The sequence below is a fragment of the Panthera uncia genome, chromosome B1 (assembly GCF_023721935.1).
Source record: "Panthera uncia isolate 11264 chromosome B1, Puncia_PCG_1.0, whole genome shotgun sequence".
NCBI classification, from domain to species: domain Eukaryota; kingdom Metazoa; phylum Chordata; class Mammalia; order Carnivora; family Felidae; genus Panthera; species Panthera uncia.
The window spans coordinates 159,847,860-159,869,981 of NC_064811.1; the positions used below are offsets into that span (position 1 = coordinate 159,847,860).

At 42.4% G+C, this 22,122-nt stretch overlaps 1 protein-coding gene across 1 annotated transcript in view; it reads right to left on the reverse strand.

Annotated features, from left to right (window-relative positions):
• The window catches only part of ZMAT4 (zinc finger matrin-type 4), a 248,482-nt gene extending 239,332 nt beyond the window's left edge, over window positions 1-9,150 (reverse strand). The window contains exon 1 of the mRNA XM_049630076.1: window positions 9,049-9,150. Coding sequence (XP_049486033.1) covers window positions 9,049-9,150 — 102 coding nt within the window. The remainder of the gene's footprint in view (window positions 1-9,048) is intronic.
• Window positions 9,151-22,122: the final 12,972 nt, after the last annotated feature.

Sequence of the window (22,122 nt, forward strand, 5' to 3'; positions counted from 1 at the left end):
ATGAGGAGGTCAGGAATGCGTATGTTTCCAAGTGAATGCTGGGATGGAAAGCTGGAGGAAAAACTCTCACTGTCAATAACAAACTAGTACAGACTGGGATCTGAAAATCAACAGACATGTAAGTGCCTCACTCAAAGAGCGTTCACAGGGAGAAAGTCTTTTTTATACCAGTTTTATCAGTGCTACCAAGGAGTCATCAGTCAATTCAGTAAATATTTCTGTACAAGTTATGACACATTCATGTAATGGATATCTATGCCCCAATTAAAACAAATAAAAAAAAAACAAAAAACGGAGGGTCTAGCATGTCGCCATTTGCAGAAAATATATCAAAGGAAAAATTAAGTTTTATCTATATGCATAGAATATTTCAAAGAAAATTGGCACACTTTTCAACTGAGAAGGATAATTGGGGAGCTAAGGAACAGGTGGGAGACTTTTCACATTACACACTCTTTCATGCTTCTTCAATTTTGAATCTCGTGAATTTATTGCCGCTTCAAAAAATGAATAAAATGCTAAAATAAAAAGATTAAATATTTATATGTTTATACCCCACTATTTTTATCTTTATTAAGACTTTAAGAATACAGATCAAGTAACATCTACATCTAATGCAAAAGAGTAAATAACTAAGAGATACAGATTAAAGTAAAACAAGGAAAAGAAAAGAATAGAATCCAGAGGTAAAGTGAGGACAGAAAAATCCTATCTAGAATACTGTCTAGAGGCACCTGAGTGATTCAGTCGGTTAAGCGTCTGACTCTTGATTTTTTGGCTTAGGTCGTGACCTCCCAATTCCTAAGATCAAGCCCCACATCAGACTCCTTGCCAACAGCGCATAGCCTGCTTGGGATCCTCTCTCCCTCTCTCTCTCTCTGCTCGTCCCCTGCTAATGCTTTCTCTCTCTCTCTCTCAAAATAAATAAATAAACTTAAAAAAAAAGAATCCTGTCTAGTTGCTGGACATGGCCATGAATTTGGTGACGAAAGCAAAGCAGGAAACAAGATCAAAGAGTCCAGTACCAATAATAAACTAGCCTCTGAGCAGAGGAATGACCTTTCCTACAAGAGAGAGAACATGGAAATTTCTCTCAAACATCCATCTTTTAGAAGACACTGAGATACCACGCATTATGTCCTCAGCCTCAGCACACAACTGGACCCCTGCAGAGGCTGCTCCTGGATCACCTGTGTGCGGAGAGGGCAGGCCTTCAGACAGCTGAGGGATGCAGAATTCAGGGCCTGGCGGACCAGTGCCCTAGGCCCAAAATGGTAGAGCAGAAAAGAAATCCTACTCTTCTGACATGACACTCAGTACACAGGCCCCAAATTCCAAATGGAAAATCTCTGTGCTTGACCAATTAAGTCAGAGGAATTGGAGAGAAAATCCTTATTTGATAGCATTTTAGCCCCTGTCTTTTATTCATTTTTTTAAATATTTATTTTTGAGAGAGAGACAGAGTACGAGCAGGGGAGGGTCAGAGAGAGGGAGACACAGATTCCGAAGCAGGATCCAGGCTGAGCTGTCAGCACAGAGCCCTATGTGGGGCTCAGACCCACTAACTGTGACATCATGACATGAGCCGAAGTCGGATGCTTAACCAACTGAGCCACCCAGGTGCCCCATATTCCCTTGTCTTTTAGACAAACAACATGTTTGTTTCTGTCTCCTACAAAGCACTGTGATGAATAGGCACCATCTTCATCGCAGCCCCCAGCCACTTTATTTCCAGAATCATTCCTGTTTCCTTGCCAAGCCTACCCCCTTTGGGATGCATGGGACTTCCTCTCTTCCTCTTTCTTCTCCACCCCCACATCATCCTCAATATCCCCAAAGCAGGTGCTAACCACCACATCCCCTGTAGTGTCATACACATAATATAGTGCACTGAGACAATGCTATGTGCTCACCAAACTGGCTCCCATTTCCTCCTGGGCACATAGCTAAGCTCATTTGCCAGCTCCCATATAGTCAGAAGAAAACACAATTAAGTTCTGGCTAGTGGAATGTGTGTGGACATGATGCCTCTTCCAGGCCTGGCCCCCAAAAATGTCCTGCACAAATCACTGACATTGCCCATCATTTCCTCAGGTGCGAGCTGGATTTTGATACTCAGGGCAATGTCAGAAGCAAAGATGGTGGAACTTCTGTTAGCTTGAGTCTTAAATGATTACACAGTACAAAATCCCCCTCTGGCAACCCACAGTGGGCTATAATGTGAGCAACAAATCATTTTTATTTCTTTATTACTACCATTAGCCTACCTTGGCCAACATAGAAATGGAGGCTCTCCCATAACAAAAAACTTAAATATTTGACATTGACTTAGATGAGATGGATGGTAAGTAGGGAGGGTAAAGATATAGCAGATCCAGGTTATTCAGTGGCAAAACACTGGCAAAAACTATTGACTACAACACTGTGGAATGTAGACTACCTGCTTACTGAGCTTACAGTTCTTGGGGAACTAGATGGTTCTGTGCTAGGAGATCATTACAATTCTAAAAGAACCAGAAGATGATGGAAAAACAGAATGCTTGCATATATGTTGTTGGCTACTAATTGTCTGTTATTGATTGCGGGTCAGGTTTTTTATGAAAGAATCATAAAATTATAAGAACTGTAATGTGTAACTGGCACATTAGCAGATAGAAATAAAAAAAGAGTTATTCTAGAAATTATGGACTTACTTAGAAAAGTCATTTATTTGCTAATTGCTTCCAGTCACCAAGAAATGAAAGATGTCCTATTAAAAGACATTGTGTGCTGAAGACCCAGTGAGACTTCTCAGTCGCACATTGTGACTCAGGACTTTGGCAAAAACTGGACTGAGGATGTGATCTTTCTACCTACTTTCAGATAACCTCAAGATGGCCACTATTAAACTGAAGAATAGAAACAGGCACAGAGACAAGGAAGGAATAAAACAAAGAAGACTCCTTGAAATTGTGTCTAGGAAAGAACTGTGTGGTGACAACACATGAAACTTTCTGAAAGAAAATAAATCAGAAGGCTTCTATATCACTGAGAGAATTGTATTACTAAAGCAATTATTATCTTGAATAGAAAAGCTTTGAATATTCCACATGCCTTAAATCAGTCTCAGGAAGGAAGTGGGCTATGAATGCTGGCAGTTCCCAAAGATAGTATAGGACCCGGGATCCATTTCAGATGTGGTGATGACAATGGATGGTGAAAGAACTGTGGAGGGTAGATATAGGGGTCATTAAGAAAAATGGACAAGAAAGTCCTTCTCACAGAGGAAGATCAGAATCTATTCAGGGAACTCCCCCCACTCCTTGAAAAAAGACACTTCTTAATGCCTTCCCTGCAGGATGCCAGCTCTGCTATGGGCCAGTGATCAGTCTGGCTTCTTTTCTTCCTTTTTCTGAATCAGAAATGTTACCACTGTCCTCACCACTCTAAAGTAGGAGGAGGAGGGGTGACCTTCCTGTTTTCCTCACAGGCTGCTGAGCCCAGAGGAATCACATCATATCTGAGGGAGAGATTTACTCCCTCCCTGGAGACTCTGAAATTTGAGCTGAACAAAGTGACTAGGTAGGGCTTGCGGGTGTTTCCATGGAGAAGGGACATGTACTCTATGTGTTAAAAGAAAAATGGAATGGATTTCTGGTGACTAGAGGAGTAGACTGTAACAGAGATAATCCTATGTGTTTGTTGAACTCATTTCATTTTCTTACACATTTAAATTCTTTTTCCCAACTTCCCCTGTAGCTAGGTGAGACCATGTGATTGAGTTCTAGCCAATGGAAGACAGCCTGGCTCCTAAAATCCACCAAGCGATATCATATGCTCTCAGCAAATGAGCACTCATGCTACAGAGCACACTCTACCAACCCTTAACCAATGAGCATTAAGCACACACCATCTGACAACGTTTCATAGCCAATGTGTGTGTTGCCCTGAGTTGAGAGTGTTCTTCAGTCTACTGTTGTTTGCTTCATGGTAGCCTCTCTATTAACCATTTATTTTGTGTTCCAGTGAACTATTTTGACTAGTAATAATTGATAAAAGATAAAATGACTGGACTTGCTGGAATAAAAACAATGGAAAAATATGAGAATAGTTAGAAACTTTACAGAAGCTCAAGAGTCTTCAATGAAATGGTCAAGAAACAGAGGTAAAGACCATTAGGCAATGGGGAACAGATTGAAGTCCTCTGACATTACAGAGGGTAACAAAAATAGTGTTAGCCTCGGCAAATGAGCCAATAATGGTATTAACAGCATCTGGGAGAAATTAAGCATGTCATGACTGTAAGAGGTTTGGAGAGACTGAAGCAGTGATTCTCAATGCACAGTGCAAAGAAGCATCTCCAAGGGAATCTTGCTATAAAGATCTTTTATTGTCCTCACCCAGGTAGCATTTGCATCTCCAGGAGCATATCACCTGCAATACCCAGGATGGCTGTTGACCCAGTGAACCCAGACAGAACTCAAGTCCAGTTAGTATGGCTGACGGGTTGCAGAAACATAACATGATACTGACCAACTACTCTCATACATAGAAAAGGAGTTGCCCAGCCTGCATGCTTACTCAGAAAAAAAGAAAAGGAAAAAGCAAAGTTGAGAAGCTATGAGAGATGAAGGGAGAAAAGTCATTAAAGGCTTAGTAGTAGAAAAAAATCATGCTGCTTTAATCAGCACATATGAAGAACCTCAGTTTTTACCTTGTTATCACTAACCACAAGCACTTACATCCCACCTACTACCAGATTTACAGAGACCAAAAGGTCATCCTTTGGTTATTCCCCTGGATTAAGTAGAAGTTAGGGAAGGCCAAAGTTCTGTTGGATGACACTGAAAAAAAGTGAAATAAGAAAAATTGGTTTGTGTGCCTCTGTAGACTCTATGTGCCTGCTGTTTCCCTGACTAGAGAACAGTCCTGGACTCTGCCACTCCTGGGTGGCTTAATGGGGTTCATTTATCAAGACTGACATTACTTCAAGACTCAGAAATGTTTGAAAGGTTTTTCATCAATTTAGAGAATTGTCTTTCTTAGAACTACAAAGCCATCACCTATACCTTGAGGCCAGCTCCTGAGTACAGGTTGACTCCCAATGTATACCAATGCCTCTTCTGGCACACCCATCAATGCTTCCATTAAACTTAACCCACTGCTTCCCTCTACCAATCCCCAACTTCAGCCTCTTCATCAACCTACAAGTGCCTACGAGCCACAATGGGTCAAACTCTAGGGTTGACACTGTAGAAGTAAATGAAGAAACTCAGTGCATGACTCTTGCCTGCCTTCAGGAAGCATACAATCTTGTTTGAAGGTGCCAGTATACCTGAGTCATTGATTTTGCAAGGAACAATTAATTACACAGGAAGAGACAAGCAGCAGGAAATGGCCCATTTATGCTGACTTCATTGATTCTGCCTGACAAGAGTTCTCTCTTTCCTTCTAGATCACTCATTCATATTTTTCCTTTAGCTTTACTCAAGAAAAAAAAAAATCCCTGTCTTTTTTAGTTCATTTCTCATGGCCTTCCGTATACAAATCCTCTTCTTCCTACACGCCAGAAAACTACTCACTCCTTCACTCATGCAAGCAACTCTTTCCTTTTGCAGAAAATTATTCTTTAGCCACTTAAAACTACAACCAACTGCTCAAGTGGCCTCACTAGAAAATTATTGCTAACCTCTATAACATCCAGGCATGTTGAAAGGCACACGTGAAAGCTTTCTCTTCCCCCTCTGTTTCTGTGCCTACTTGTTCTATTGACTCAGTGAGCAGAGACAACATCTAATTATATTTTCCACCCAAAGGTTAACATGTTATTAATGCTTAGCAAGTAAGAAAAATAATAATGTCTTTATATTTCCCATTTTTTCCACTTCAGGATTTCATATGCAAAAAGAGATTTTAAAAGTATAGCATGGAAGTGTTTTTGGTCCATTAGACATATATTAGGTTTTTCTGTCCTCCTATACAAAGGTTCAGCCTTTTAAATGGGGCATGCAGCTATTAAGCATTAACCCATCTGTTGTGTTTTTCTCTTTTACTTCAAAAGGCTGGCACACTAGTTCCATAGCAAAAGTCATACCAAAGCTGTTTGTTTCCTAACAATACACCTTGACCACCACCAATGGACTGTCGTTCAGAAATGCTGTCAAGTTACCAAATGCTTAAGAGCCACAGGAAAGTACGAAGTCCCCTTTCCTTTACCTTCTGACCCCACGTGACCCTTACATACTACAGTGCACCTCCCTTCCCTAACACAAATCCTCTTCATAGCTCCTTGGAGATGCCTCTCATTCTAGCAACCCCTAAACTTAACCCATCCATCAAGGCCTAGATAATTCATGACATTCCCAACAAATCTTTCTTGGCCATAATAGCTCTTAGTGGTGACCTGCTCTTTAGAATTTGGAATATGAAAAAACCTAAAAAGTTAACAGCACTACATAGCATATATCAGAAAGTCAAAGGGGCAGAAGAATTAACACTCTGTTTAAATCACATCAGATCAGCAGCTCCTTCAAAGCAGGCAGCAGAATTCTACAGATCACATCCTCAGTATCACACACCTATTTATACCACATTGAACCACCCATGGCTTTTCCGCCCAACAAAGTTTATGAGCTTCTTGGGGGCAGAGACTGTTTCTCATAGAGCTTCAGAATTCCCTGTAATAACTAATACTAATAGTGCTGGACACAGCAGAAAGTACACAGTGGATTCTTTTTGATTTGCCCCGTAGGGAAGCTGGGAATATTTTCTAGTTGAGTAAAATCAAGCTAAAGCAATACATCAGTGATAGAGCATTGAGACTCAGTGTGATAACATTTTCAATGACCTGAGTGGGATTTCACACTCATAGAGACCCACTCTTCATGCAATTTCAGCAGAGAGAGTGTATGTGGCGGGAGGGGGAAGATGAACAGGGTCAGATTATCAATTCTCAAATGGCCTTCAAGATCATCGGATGGAAGCCATCATCCTCTTAGAGATGAAAAATTGGGGAAGCCTCCTAATGGAAGCTGGTAAGACCGGATTGCTCAGGAGGTGTGAACCCTGTTCACATCCCCAGCAGCTTTGCAACAACCATGTGTAGTGCTGTTTGTCTTGGAAAGAAGTACCCCACCTCTGCCTGGAAGCAGGGAGTGAACCATCACTTAGAGTCCCCATCCATGCTTAATGGAAGTGTGTTTAATGTTGTTTTGATGATGTGTAACACTGTTAATTGCAGATCTATTTTGATTGCTTTCTTTTCTCTATCTCATCTATGCTACATGCAACAAATATTAACCCATTCTCTAAACAATTAAATTGTGCCACAGCAAGGATACAGAGTGGTAACAGGAAAACCTGTGTTCAAATAACTAAACCCTTAATTGAGCAGCTAAGATCTTTTTCTTTAAAAAAAAATTTTTTTTCAATTTTCTGGCATTACTTTTCTAGTTCAGGTAACAATAAAGCAGTGCTGGACTGTGTCACCAAGGTATTTTTGTTAACAAGCACTAACTATACATCTGTGATGTGCAGGCACTATTCCAGGAATTATGGAAGAGCAAATGAATAAAACTCTGCTTCTGCCCTCAAGAATCTAGTAAGAAGATTAAAACTGAACACAAAAAGTCTAATAAAGGGAGAACATAAAGGGCTAATAGGAAGCTATGGAATTTGAGAGTAGGAATGAACTCCCTGATTTTCCTTAACTGAGGAAATCATATTAATAAAAACCATGTGTGTTTATAAAGCAATACCCACCAAAATTAGAAAGTTCTTAATATCAGAAGATGGATATCTTCCATTTTAGATCATTCTTTTGAGCTCACATTTACTTGTAACACTTGATTGCCTACTGACAAAAGAATATGCTAACTTTTTTTCACAGATTCTGATTTTTAAAAGTTTTCTCAGAAAAGCATGCTTTATTTGCCTGCATCAGAATATTGCTGCAATGGAGTTAACAATGAAAAGCAATATAATTTTGTATGTTCAGCACACTTTACAGCTTCCAAAGCATTTTCACAAATACTATTTCAATAGGTCTCATTTGGTCACCACAAAACCCCAGGAAGTACATGGGGTCAGTTTATTGTGTTTCTGGGTGTGTGCATGTGCATGTTAATTTTATTTTTTATTTAATTTTATTTTTTTATCGTGCACAGAGGAACCGGAGGCTCAGAGGAGTCTGGTGAGTGACAGTGACAACTGGCATTTGTCAGACTTGTCAGACAAAAAGAAAATTGCTGGCTAAGCCCTCCAATCTAAAATTACTCACAAGTTATTACACTTGAAAACTCGTGTTCCCACTGGTATATGTTCTCTCAGAAGGTGAATATGCCCTGGGCAGCACTCAGCATCTGGGGGCACCCAGCGTCCCCTTGTCCCCATGTGCGGCACCTGGTCCCCACCCAGAACATTGGCCAACCCTTCTTCTCTCATTCTCTGTTCTCAGGAGAAGATTAAAAGGCAACTATTTGTTCTTCCACCCTAAAAAGCCAAAGCCACTGAATCATGTCCTTCAAAAGTATTTGGATTTTAAAACTTTGCTACAACTTTACAGGCAAAGTCCTTATGCTGATAAACACATGTAGGGCAGCAGCCATCGTGTGGAAGGAATTTGATGCTGAATCACTGATGCTGCCATCTCTCTGGACAGTGATTAACAAAAGGCCTCTGAGCTTATCTTCAGGGTCATAGAAGGAAAGAGAAGCTGGCACTAATGCATCCTGCCCTGTGTCCCTGAAAGGAACTTCAGGGATGAGCAATGACAGATTTAACAAGTAGAGAAAGCCCACTGAGTCTCCAGGGGCTGAGGCACAAAAAAAAAGTAAAAATAAAAAGACAGAATCTGGGAAGCAGCCAGAGTCTGAGACTGATGTCCCTAGGCCTCTGTCCCCACCCCACACATGCACATTTGCCCCAGCCTGATCTCAGACTGTAAAGGCTCAAGCCCTGTGGCTCTTGAAACATGCCCTGAGACGAAAAGGATCTGTCCTCAAGTCCCACACCAAGTCTGCACCACTCTTTCTTCCACTGAAAACATCAAATGGGAAAAGCCGTCCTTACCTCGTAATGAGCCACGCGCTGAGATTCGGATATAAGTTGTGCACTGCACACTTTGCAGTAACTGTCTGTAAATAAATCCTGATCGATATCGGAGGACTTCATCAGGCTAAAGGAGAATCAACAGAAGAAAAATGAGTCCACTGCCTTGATGTTTATGCAGGACATTAACTGTGTGCAAAAGCTAGGAGCACAGTAACAGACCCCATAATCGTAGCAGTGGGGGAGACCACCCTATACCTTAGGTGATACCATGTCAGTTAACCACAATAAGTGTAGAGTTTATAATTTTCTCATAAATGCCCAGCAAGACTGCTGGTACCCTACAAAATAGAAATGCACCTTTAATTTTCTCTTTCTGACAAATCAGATTTCTATCTAGTGCACTGCCAAGGATTTACGTGAGAGGATATTTTCATATGTGATTTATATTAACAAACCATTGTAAGCATTCAATACATGCAACATAAGAAAGAAGTTGAATGAATTCTGAGACATCCACATTCTAGAATACGATGTGCCTTCCAAATCCAAATGCAAATTGAATTCTTTTTTTTTTTAATTTTTCAATGTTTATTTATTTCTGAGAAAGAGAGAGACAGAGCACGAGTGGGGAAGAGGCAGAGAGAGAGGGAGACACAAAATCTGAAGCAGGTTCCAGGCTCTGAGCTGTCAGCCCAGAGCCCTACGCAGGGCTCAAACCCATGAACCATGAGATCATGACCTGAGCTGAAGTCGGTCGCTCAACTGACTGAGCCACCAAGGCACCCTGAAATCAAATTCTTCTTTAAAGGAATGTTTAATGAAATAGGACAAAGTTTACCATTAACAACAAAACCGTTTACAACACAGTATGTACAGTATTATACTAAATTTGTTTTAAAATATGTATAAATGCATAGGAAAGCATCCCAGGAAGTTTTAATAAAGTGTTAACAGCAGTTATCTTTCAGAGATTATAGGTAATTACTTATGTAATTTTATTTTTTCCTACAATGAACATATATTATTTTTGTAGTCATGGAAAAAAGTTAGCTTTGTCAAGAAACTTATAGGCAATATAAAATTTAGTTTTGAGTTCGATAGCTATATTACAGAATTAAAAAATAAAATCAGGATAAACTGTAACTTTTCTTGCAAGCCTATACCCTGTAAAGCGAGAAGCTCTTATCATCCATGCTGACTCTTCCACATTTAGGGTTACTGATATTCATAAAAGCCACCTAGGCCATTACACACCACAGTTGAGCCCACAAAGGTAAATAAACATATTGTCGAATCCCCAATCCTGAATCAAAGTGCAGCCAAGGGTCTCACACTTGTGAAAGTGATCTGTCACAAAGGTATCTCATAGCAGCTGTAGTGTGAAGTTACCACCGTAGAGACACATGCCAGCGCATCAGAATGCTTTCCTCCAACACAGAAACTCCATTTCATTTTACCTCCTACCTGCCAGGTAAAATGTAAGGACTATGCCAGAGAGCAAGGTGTATGGAGAGGCAAGAGGATTTCAGACAACAGGGATGTGGTGAGCACCTTGGAGCTTATCTTGCTCCCATGCCCTCATTTGATATATGAGAGTGTTTGAAGTCACATAGTTGATCATTGGCATGGCCATATTTTCTGTCTGGTTTGCATGACTCCAATTTCCACACTACAAATCCATGCCAGGTCCAGTCCAGGTCTCATGCTACTTGCCAACCATGTGATGTTGGATGAGTCACTAAACCTTCCAGTCTTAGTTTCCCCCTACACAAATTAAGATAAAATATTATCCATGCCTTTTTAGAGAACCGTGGTGAAACTTAGAAGGAGAAATATAGAAGAAGGTACTATATAAACTGTAAAACTCTCTTCATTTGAAAGGGATCATCAGTACATTTTTAATAATATCCTAATGTTAATAAGATGCTGGCCAGGTCTTAACCAATGCAACAAAATAAAGGACAGTGGTTTAAGTGATTTTTGAAATCATCTAATTTTGTAGCTGGACTACAAAATAAAGTATCTGCCTGAATAAAAAGCTTCCTGCCTCAACAACTGCAAACTCACTTTCTATCCTTGTCCTTGGCTGTAGTGGCCCATTCGGGGCATTTGATTTCCAAAATTCAAGAAGATTCACAGATTTTGCTCCTAAGAGATGATGGTGACTCTGCTTTTTCAATGCCCTGAGTACCAACAGTAATGCCAGGTAGTAAGGACTATAGACTCTCATAGTTGAAGTGGATTGTTATTTCTGGAAGGCTCATTCCTGGCAGAAAACTCAGTCAGCCTGGAGTCTAGCACCTGCAGTGCCTGGAGACTCACTACCTAACATGGCAACCTGTTCCAAAGAGTCTGGCAACTCTAGCAGTTAGGTATTTTTCAGGTTGAATCAAAATCTGTCCCACTGAAGCTTTCACTCACTGATCCTGTCTTTGGGTACAACATACAAAAATTCTACTATCCTTTTTCATGAGATATCCTCTCTCAAGTACCTAAAGATAGCTCTCTTCTATCTACTCTGAACCTGTCCTGACTTACCATCTTGGTCTGTGTCTATTTCTTTATGGTCCATCTTCAGAGGCAGTGCCAAGAACAGAATGACCATTTCAAAGATGCTCTAAATCAGGCAGAGGATCACAAGTCCAAATGACCATCCAAAATATCCATCATCATGTGTAATGGTCTCTATTCACATCCCAGAATGCAAATGGAGAAGAGGTATTTTGATGATGGGAAAATGTAGTACAACATTTTGAAATGTCAAATGGGAAAAGAAAACTTACTAAGGTGTATTTTTTAAGCCAAGCTTCTATAAGTAGTTGTGTTTAAATATCATCATGTTCCCTGCTATTTCTAATAAAGAAGTGCACAAAAATAGATTCATGGGTGACCTGGTTAATAGGAATCTCCAAACTCACTGCACACTCCTTCCTCATTATACAACCGACTGCAGAAATCAAACACTGTGAAAGGATATTCAAGGTACGTGTCGGACCGAGTAGGGCCCGTAGGAGTCTGAGTCTCGGTAAAGCAGCTGTGCAGCAGAAATAGCTTTAAAGGCAGAATATAAAAATGTGTATACTAAAAAAAAAATTCAAAGGAAGAAGAGAATATCATGGCTTTTTCCACTGTTTTATATAAGAATATCGATTTGAAGAAGCCCATATGCAGTAAAATGGCAATAAAGACCCCTCTGAAACATAGGAAGCCCAAATGGAAAACCTGAATAAGTTAAATTCCAGTGGGAAGCAATTAGTAGGCAAGTGTCAGACTGGTTTGTGTATAAGGCCTTTTCCCTAAGAAAAGAGAACTCTCTCTGTGTAGGTCACTTTAGACAACTAAAGAGCCTGATTTACGATTCAAAGAGTGGAATTCCCCAGGAAGAGGGTTGCCATTTGTTCCTTCCTCTGGCTTGTTTAGAATAGAATTCTCAGCTTCTCTGGGCTTCAAAAGTACAGATGAACTGTTAAGGACAAGGAGGGAAAACCAGACTACCTTTCTTTAGCCTTGTCCATGGTCCTGAATCAGCAGCTAGAGCAGAGACAGCTGGGCTGTTGATCAGTTAGTAACCAGTCAGACCCACTGTCTCATCAGAGCCAAGGTGTAGTGACCTCCAACCTGAGGACATGCTGACTATACTACATTCTGAGGCCCTGGAACATTCTGAGGAGGGATAGAAGAGCAGGGGAAGGAAGCGGTTTGATTTCCTGGATTTGAAACTGATCTGAATGAAAATTTCCTCAGTGTTCCCCACCCAGGCACGTTCCAAAACAAACATTGATGATTTGAATAACCTATCACTCTTCAGTATTCACAGAGGACAGTGCTACCTTTATTTTACTAAAGAAGCCCAGAGGGAAGTTGGAGGCAGTAGTAGAACAGGAGTCTGATCAGATTCTCATTTGCTGTCCTAGGTCTCTATACAGTAATAAATCTATTTACATCTGGTAGCAGTGACAAGTGTAAGGCTCAGAGGTATAGCTAGGCGTATAAACAAAAGAAATATAGAGGGAGAGAGCTTTTGTTTGTTCAATAATTATTACTGACCATCCACTATGTGTGAAGCACAGGAATAACAGAGGGCACAACTCCTGTCTTCCAAATCTTTATGAGCTATTGAGTGAGAAGAGATAGATGCACACAGAATATCTAAGGCACAGGCAGCAAGCATAATTTGGCTGGTAAAAAGCGATAGAGGATTGGAGAAGACAAGGCGATTATAAGGAACTCTTTAAGAAGGCTCTATAAGAGTTAAACATTTAAGAATGAATAGGATTAGAGTAGAGGAGTAGGAAATGGGTTTAAACCCAATAGGTTGCAATTCTTTTTGCTGGCATGGAGAAAAATATTACTAGTTGGCATGAGAAGATATATACAAGGGGCTTCAGTGGAACTTACCTGGGAATGCAACATAAGGGAAGGAGGCAGCGAAATTCAAGGGAAAGAAGGGTACACAAAGCTCAAGACCCAGATGGAAGGAGGAGAGACTGAGGGAAAACAGCAGGTCCCAAAACATTTCTCAAGGTACAAGGAATGGCCTTTTTTAGGATCTTTAGATGCAGACATGAAGCCTTCCCCTCTGCTTCCTTCTGCTTCTCAAGCACAGATTTCAGGGACACAGCCTGAAAAGCTAGAGAAACCTGAGGTTTCATGGCCAAGAGTAATATTCTTCATTCCATTCTGTTTCCAATCATGCTAAAATAGCTTCTGACTCAAAGGTCCTAAAACCCATGCAGGGCTCTTCAGAGGAAAAAGAAATTAGTTCAAATCCATGTTTCGTTGCTTGCCAACTAGATTTTTGAGTGCAAAGTTACACATCCTCCCTGAGCCACCATTTCCTCATTTGTGTAACAGGGGAAACATGCTCACAGGTTCATTGTGAGGATTAGAGAGCATCTAACAAAGACTGCAGTATATGGCAGACACTGAAAACTGGATATTACCACCATTATAATGAATATTATTAATTTTGTGTTATCATCATTCTTATTTTCAGGAGGGATTCTGTCAATATTTAAGTAAAGAAATAAATAGAACCACATTAAAGACTAAAGGGAGAATTGGTGTGTGGAAATAATAACTTTGATTGTCATCACCAGCCTCCTCTTTTGTATTAACAATAGTCTCCACAAAAATGGCTCACTTCCACTAAATTCCACTGCCAGCTGATACTCAGGCCATATGCCCATGAGGACTCCATACTTCATAAACATTTAAATCCATTTTTGTTGCCAGTAGGTGTCGATACTGGCAGATGGAGCAGTTTGATGAGAACTCTCCCACCTTCTCTGTCACCCACCCAGAGCTCTTCTGGCTGTGACTTGCCCCCTGTGGGACACAAAGGAAAGCACATGCCATCCAAAATCTGAATTAGACCAGCTTTCTGGACCCACAGCCACTGACTGTGGTAGCTCTGAAGTGGCCACAGCAGTCCTGCTGCCCATGTGGCATCCTTCACCCCAGTCCCATGTTGAGAGGAGTCCTTGGCTTGGTGATCACCACCAGTGGGTGTCCTGCCATAGGTTTGGGCATTTTAACTATAAAACTCATCCATAAGGGGGAGCCTGGGTGACTCAGGTGGTTGAGCATCCAACTTTGGCTCAGGTCATGATCCCATAGTCTGTGAGTTCATGTCCTGCATCAGGCTCACTGCTGTCAGTAAGAAACCCGCTTCAAATCCTCTGTCCCCCATTTCCCTGCCCCTCCCCCACTCATATTCTCTCTCTCTCTCTCTCAAGAATAAAATAACATTTACAAAATATTAAAAGAAAACTAATCTATAACAACCTACTTTCCACCCATTTTCTCACCACACTAGCCTTTTTAATTTTTTTTTTTTCAACATTTTTAATTTATTTTTGGGACAGAGAGAGACAGAGCATGAATGGGGGAGGGGCAGAGAGAGAGGGAAACACAGAATCGGAAACAGGCTCCAGGCTCCGAGCCATCAGCCCAGAGCCTGACGCGGGGCTCGAACTCACGGACCGCAAGATCGTGACCTGGCTGAAGTCGGACGCTTAACCGACTGCGCCACCCAGGCGCCCCTAGCCTTTTTAAAAGTAGTATTTCAGACCCGTGGCAATTTCAACCAAAGATCTACTCTTGCCTATAGGGACAGAGTTCTGAATTTCCAAACTGCCACTCCATATGACTTTGTGGACTCTTTAGTATCAGGGACTGTGGCTCCTTTAAAGATGCTCCCAATAGCACTTGACCCTCATGAAAGCTCTGGCCCCAGAAGGCATAAATATTTTATTTTACTATTGTAAACATAGGGAGGATTGCTCCTGAGCCAGGCTTAGTGTTAATGGCCTTAACACCTGATTTAATTCCCATCAAGTGAGGCAGGTAGAGTCATTGGCCTCATTTTCTAGATGAGGAAGCTGAGGCTTAAGAGTTGAGTGATTACCCAAAGGTCGCAAGGCTCCTAAGTGGCAACCAGATTGCCAAGCCGGGGCTGACCAAGCCCACTGGCTTAACCCTCAACTTCTGCTGACTCTCTGGGACAGAACTCGGTGCAGTGAGCCCTTCAGTTGGTTCCCTTACTGCCAGTCTAGGGAGCATCATAAAAAGCACTTAACGTGAAAATAGAGGGCAGACATCCTCCTCAGAATTAACATGCTGTGGCCTAGAGATCCCCAACTGTCCAGGTGGAGCCATGCAAACTGTAACTCCTTAGGGCCCAAACTCTCTTCCCTGTGTTTATCTGAACCAAGCTGGGATGCATTATCAACCTTCTCATCTTCCCAGACACTCTACTCTGCTTCTGTCTGTACATCCAGAGAGTCTGTGCCTCTGCAGCCCAACTCACCCACAGATCTAGTACCTGCTTCTTTCCTCTCACCCTGATACCCTGAAAAAAAAAAACACCACTCCCTTCTGTCCAGTCTGGCTGACTCCTCTTCACCCAGTCCAAGATCCTCACATGCCCACCCCTCACAAGGCCACCACTCTGGCAGCTCTGACCCTCTGCTTCTTGTGCCTAATGCAGAGACACTGGACCTGTCTTCTTTCAACTTTCATTAAGTTGAACAGTAGACAAAATGCCACCAATTAAAATGAAACCTCCCCTGGTTAGGAACGTGAAACAGACATGAGCCATGCCACTGCTATTTAAATGCAGCCATATTTTAAAATGACTAATATCCAAAGGGTATGAAAATTGTTCCTGCTTTGTTTTATCAATACTGGAGGGGATTCCACTCTGCCCAGAAAGGGGAAAGATAGGAGAACGAGAGCCGGCCCATTTTCAGCGCGAAACAGATAAGCCTTTGTGATCTTTCTGAGTTTTTACTCCACTTGTAAAAGGGCCCCAGAACCAGAAGCCACCTTGTGGCTGCAGCCTGGTCTCTACTCTGTTCCTGTTTCAGAACCTGCCACTGTCCTTTCCCTCTAGCCTTCCTGACAATAAAAGGACAAAGATTTGTGAGACAAACTTGTGGCTTCAGTCGACATCTCTACAGTGACCAACCACCCCCACTCAGGCCCAGGAACCCAGATGATGAGGTGGGAGCAGGGTCTGTCCTGTCCCCTTCACACCTCTCTCCATGAGAAGGGGGTAATGCAGGGCTAGCTGCCACGGCAGCAGACCAAGCAGCCTTAGAAGGAAAACAGACATGAACATACTCCAGAAATAAAAGTGTACTGGTCTTCAGTGAAATGACACTAGAGAAAGGGGGCAGGGAAAAGCACAGCGCAGCACAAAAGAAACAGATGCCCCAACCCAGCTCACAGGGCTTGCAGACTCCATCACACCCTTTCCTTTAATTTCCACACACCCTACAGATGGCCAGACAGGGGAACCTGGAACCTCCTGAGAAGCTGAGATCCAGTAAAGGTCAAAGACACAACCAGCCCAAAGAATCTTTGGATCCCCCCTTTCTGTGGATGGAGCCCTTTCTGGTCGATTGCTGATGTTGTTCACATAAAGGAATCTGGCAGTCCAGCCCTTCCCGTACATCATCCACACGCAGGTGCAAGCTCTGCTATCTAGCTTGAGCTTTGTTTAAAAAAGGGTGAGAGAGGGAAAACTCCTCACACCACTTCTTTCCCTTCCCTCAAATTGCCAGAAGCTGCATCGCTGACTCACATCACTTGAATAATTGCCTTTTAATGGCACCATTTTCTTCACTTGTAAAACCAGGCTCTGTGATTCCTGACTCAGAGGCATCTGCCACTGCTGGGCACACAAGTGTCCCCCTCGGCCCCGGGGGCCAGGGAACTGAATCTGTCGGTCTCATTTACATGTGGCACAGGCTAGCCCGATGACATCTGGGAAGGAGAACAGCAATGTCTCCATCCTGGGCCAGTCCTATGGGCATGCACGTGTGCCTCTGCCGCATCTGAGGAGGCATGAATGCCTGGGTCCTTGCCGCTTCTCCCCATATGGCCCCCTGTCCTTTGTCTGAATGTGCAAGTCTGAGTAGTAGGCTCCCAGGGCCATGAAGAGTCCAAGGCTTCAGACCCACTCTAGCCCCTCAGATTTTGTGAGGCAACTCACCAAGTGGCCTCTACCCAAGTCCTGCACATCATACAGGCCCCTGGGATTCCTCCCTCATTCATCATAGATTTTTATAGAGCATTTACTATGCATGGTGCTGTCTAGACACTAGGTTTGCAGCAGTGAACAATACCCACAAGGGTGATCTTATGGAAAAGGCTCACATCCTGAGATCCAGCATACACCATTCTACATAAATACAAACAGGATATCTGTCTCCATCTACACATAAATAAAATATTCATGCCCTTGCTGGTAGACAATGGCTCTTGCTCTCCCACTCCTAGAATCTCCACTCGCTGCACGGCTCAACGTCCTTGCTAAGATTCCAGCGTAGGACCTTTGCTTCCACCTAACAGTAGAGGCTGAGGATGTGCACAGAGGCAGCTGGGGCCAGCAGGTATTCCAAATGATGAAAGCCATTCTATCTGGGTTTCCAAAAGGCCCTTTCAAAGGCCTCTGGGGGAGGGCCTGAGGTGTCTGGCAATAACTCCACACAGCCGACAAGTCTGGGCAGCATGACAGGGCACTCTCGTCGGGGAAAACATCATTTGTTTTTGTAGGATATTAATGGGGAAACATGAGCACCTCTGATGGTCAGTGGGTCAGAAGCATTTTTTTTTTTTGATACTTTCAGAGGGGAGACATAGGTTGTGCACGGAGAGTTTAGATTTTCTGCTGGTTTGTCACTTCAAGCCAAAGTAAAACCAGAACCCCTACCAGAGGACGAAAGTCAGAGGCAGAGAGAAACAAAAAAGATCACCAGCCCAAAGAGAGAAGGAGAGGAGGGGAGGAGAAAACACGAGGGAGTAGAGCACACTTATGTTCTCTGTCGCTCATCCCATCAGACTAAAGGGTTGTGTACCCGTGTGGAAAAGCCACTCATATTTGAAAAACTAGGCTCCTGCCCTCCCCCACCACTCAGAGGAGGAAAGCAACCTGGATTGCTCACTTTCTGATACATTAGCTTCCTGTTTGAAGAAGGTGCATACTCAAAACGGGCTGATTTTCTTAACAAGCTAAAAGACAACAAGGCCTTTCTTTTTAATGGTGGTTACAAGCCTTCGAAAATACCGTTCATAAATAAGTATTCCATTACTATAACTTGTTTACATGATTTATCTTCACAAGGCTGCCCCTACTGAACCAGACAGATTGAGGGCAGATTTAAATGCAGCTATCACATCCAGGGCTCAGAGGCACAGTTCTGCACCTGTATCCAACTTAAGAGGAGGGCACAGATGAGACAGACCAAGCTGCTGCTGGGAAAACTATTAGTCTTATTGCAATCTGTACTTTGAGGCTACTGCATTGGCTGTCAGTCAGCCAGCGGACATTTTCAGCTCCATTCTCCACTACAGCATACAGACTTGACTTGGCTTCTCTGAGGAATCCTGTTTGGCCTCCATTTGTCTGCTGCTTTTCCTAAAATCAGCAAAATTATAGAGTCCACATATAAGCGTCTGGAGCGGCCAAGATGGGAAGACACAGGAATTCATATGTTGCCAAGTTAAGGACTGCCCATCCATAAATTGACAAAAGCCTGCATGCAGGACTGTCCCTTCCCTGAAATCTCTCGGTCAGAATTTATTTTCCAATCAGAGAGATACTTGAGATCTTGTGCCATCTCTTGCATTGGGATGCAGCAAGAAGTAGTAGAAACAATGAGAGCTTAGGAAACTCAACTGTCAGGGGAAGCTAAGCATCTAAAAGTATGTGTATTATGCTCAATAAAAAATAAAGGCATTAGTAAAAACTAAAATATCTTACTGTATCAAGTGTTAGGAAGGGCATGGACACAAAGGATTTTTTTACACATTTCTTGACAAGAGAGACTATTGTCATCAAGTTAAACAACCCAGCAACTGTGTCCCTAGTTTACAGGCAAGAAAAAACTGTTGCTCACATACAACACCAGGCGTGTAAAGGATAATGATAGTAGCATTGCTCAAATAGCAAAAGGTGCCATAAGCCCAAATGCATATCTACGGGAGCATAGACAAATAGATGGAGGTAGAGTTACAACAGGAATGAAGCAGAGCAACACATCAGAATGTGGATAAATTGTAGCAACTGAATGTTTACGTGAGAAAAGTAAGTCAAAGAGCACATACACCAAATCCTTTTCATAAAATCAAAACAAGTAAAATACAAATATAGACATCTTGGGACACATGTAGGTAAGATACAACTCTAAAAATGTTTGGCAAATATATATATATATATATATATATATATATATATATATATAATATTTATAGACAGGATTCAGGATAATGATTACCTCGGAAGGGCAGGATGAGAGAAATTCATTTGACTAACTACAAGTTCTTGCCAGATTTTAACTTTGCTTTGGAAAATGTCATAGGGGCACTCATTCTGTTTTTAAAGATGGTAAAGGATAACCAGATAGATGATGATGGATAGGTAGGTAGGTAGGTAGGTAGGTAGGAAGATAGATACCAAGTATGCACCAATGATGAGAGATGATTTTCTGGAAACGAATCCTCCACTCTAACAGAGACATTTTTTCCCCCTTTTCCCCAGCCCCAAAACATTAGGCTGCGATTCTCATCTTCCCTTATAGTTAGTATACCAGGTCACTGAGTTCTGACCAATGGAATATAGGCAAACGTGCTATGCACACATCTAGGCCTGGCCCTTAAGAGCCTGCTGCATGGGGCATGGCAGGAGAGGAGGGGAGTGCCTGGCTGGCTCAGTTAGTTAAGCTCAGTTAATTTCAGCTCAGGTCATGATCTCACGGTTTGTGAGCTCGAGCTCCACATCGGGGACCACACTGGCAGTGCACAGCCTGCTTGGGATTCTCTCTGACTCTCTCACACATATATTCTCGTTCATTCTCTCTCTCTCTCTCTCCCTCCCTCCCTCCCTCTCTCTCAATAAATAGAATAAACTTTAAAAAAAAAGTAAAAAAAAAAAAGCCTGCTGCATGGTCTTCTAACTGCTCTCTCTTCTGTGGGTTAGATAACTGGTGTCTTGGTCAACATGGGAAGCCCCATGTAAACAAGGCAGGCTCTCTGAAAGCCAGAGCTCTTGAATGACTAAGCAGAGTAGAGCCCCGCGTCCCCAAGCCCTGGTGTGCAAGGGACTTTATGTGACTGGGAAATAAACATCTAGTGCACTAAGCCAGGGTTAGTGATTCCAGCGTTTATCTAGCATTGCCTTCACTAACTCAACCCAAACATTAATAGCTTGACTATCTGGACAACAATTACACACAAGTGTACTTTTCACCTAGTTACAGCTCACGTTCTTTGTGAGGCAGCTGGAAGAAGCCAAAGACTTTCAAAGCTCAGAAATTTTAAGGATAAGATTTTAACACTGACTCTTCTGCTCAGGGCCCCGGGTCATGGCATTAAACAGCCCAGACCTCACTGAGAATGTTCATTCAGGACAGTACCAACCTATTCCTCATTTGAAGGGAATATGATGTAAAAACAGGGACTCTACAACCAAGCGATTTATCAGAAAGCATACATCATTTCAGGGCATGGTCTTTGTGCTGATGCATTGACTGGGAGCCCCTTTTTAGGTATTTGAACTAGGAGTACCTTTTCAAATACCAGTGGCACCTTCTAGGAAGGATGCTCCATTTCTCTCTAGTTTTGAGCATATTTCACTTACCCATCCCCTGGCATGTTGGTGCTGGTGTCTTGCAAAATCTGCTTTGCCATCTTGTGAGGGGGCAAACTGAGCAGATGGTCATGACCACTGGGATGCCAGGTAATGAGCAAGTGCCTCACATCAGAGTATTGGGGTCTTGTCACCTAGCCAGAAATGACAGCTTGGCTGTCTGGCAACAGCCCTGATGTTGGGAGGAAGCACACCATCACACCACTCCAGCTCCTAATGTTGTCATCCTTCCAAATTCCTGCCCCAAATAAATTCTTCTCATCTTCTCAGCTGAGGTGAGAACAGATTGGGCAGTTTCCAGGTAATGAAAGAAACCATATTGATATAGATTCATCACCTGGCTGGGCAGTTTCTGGCTTCAGGGAGAAGAGCAAGCATATCAAGTACAGGCTGGGTGATGCCCTTTGAAAGCACTCCTCGCTATTCTGTGATAGCCAGACTGACCCTAAATCAATGCCACCACCCCTGCTCCCTCCTCCCCATCTGCCCTACTTGCCGGGAGTGGGAAGGGACTGCTCAGCACAACTGCAGATCGGTGTCATGGAACATGGACACTTCAGATGGAGCTAGAAGTTGAGGCAGGAAAAAAGTAAAGAGGCATGGAATTCAGGCAATCCAGAACTGAGTAGATCCAGAGAGGGGATGAGTCCACATCCCACAATGGAGATGTGTATAAAGAAATCACAGCACTAGGAAGGGCCTTAAGGATCACCTAACCTCATCCTTCACATGCACAGAGACTCAGAAAAGATACCCAGGAAGATTATGGGAGTTAATCATATTTTCCTTGTAAGGCAAAGGCAAAATGGGGGGTACCTAACTCCTAAAATGACATTCTTTCCTCATACCTTACTGCCAGGTCCAGAATATTTACACTCTTACTTTAGGAATCATTTTGGTCCAGGAGGAAATCAAAGACACTATTTAAACCTGGGTAA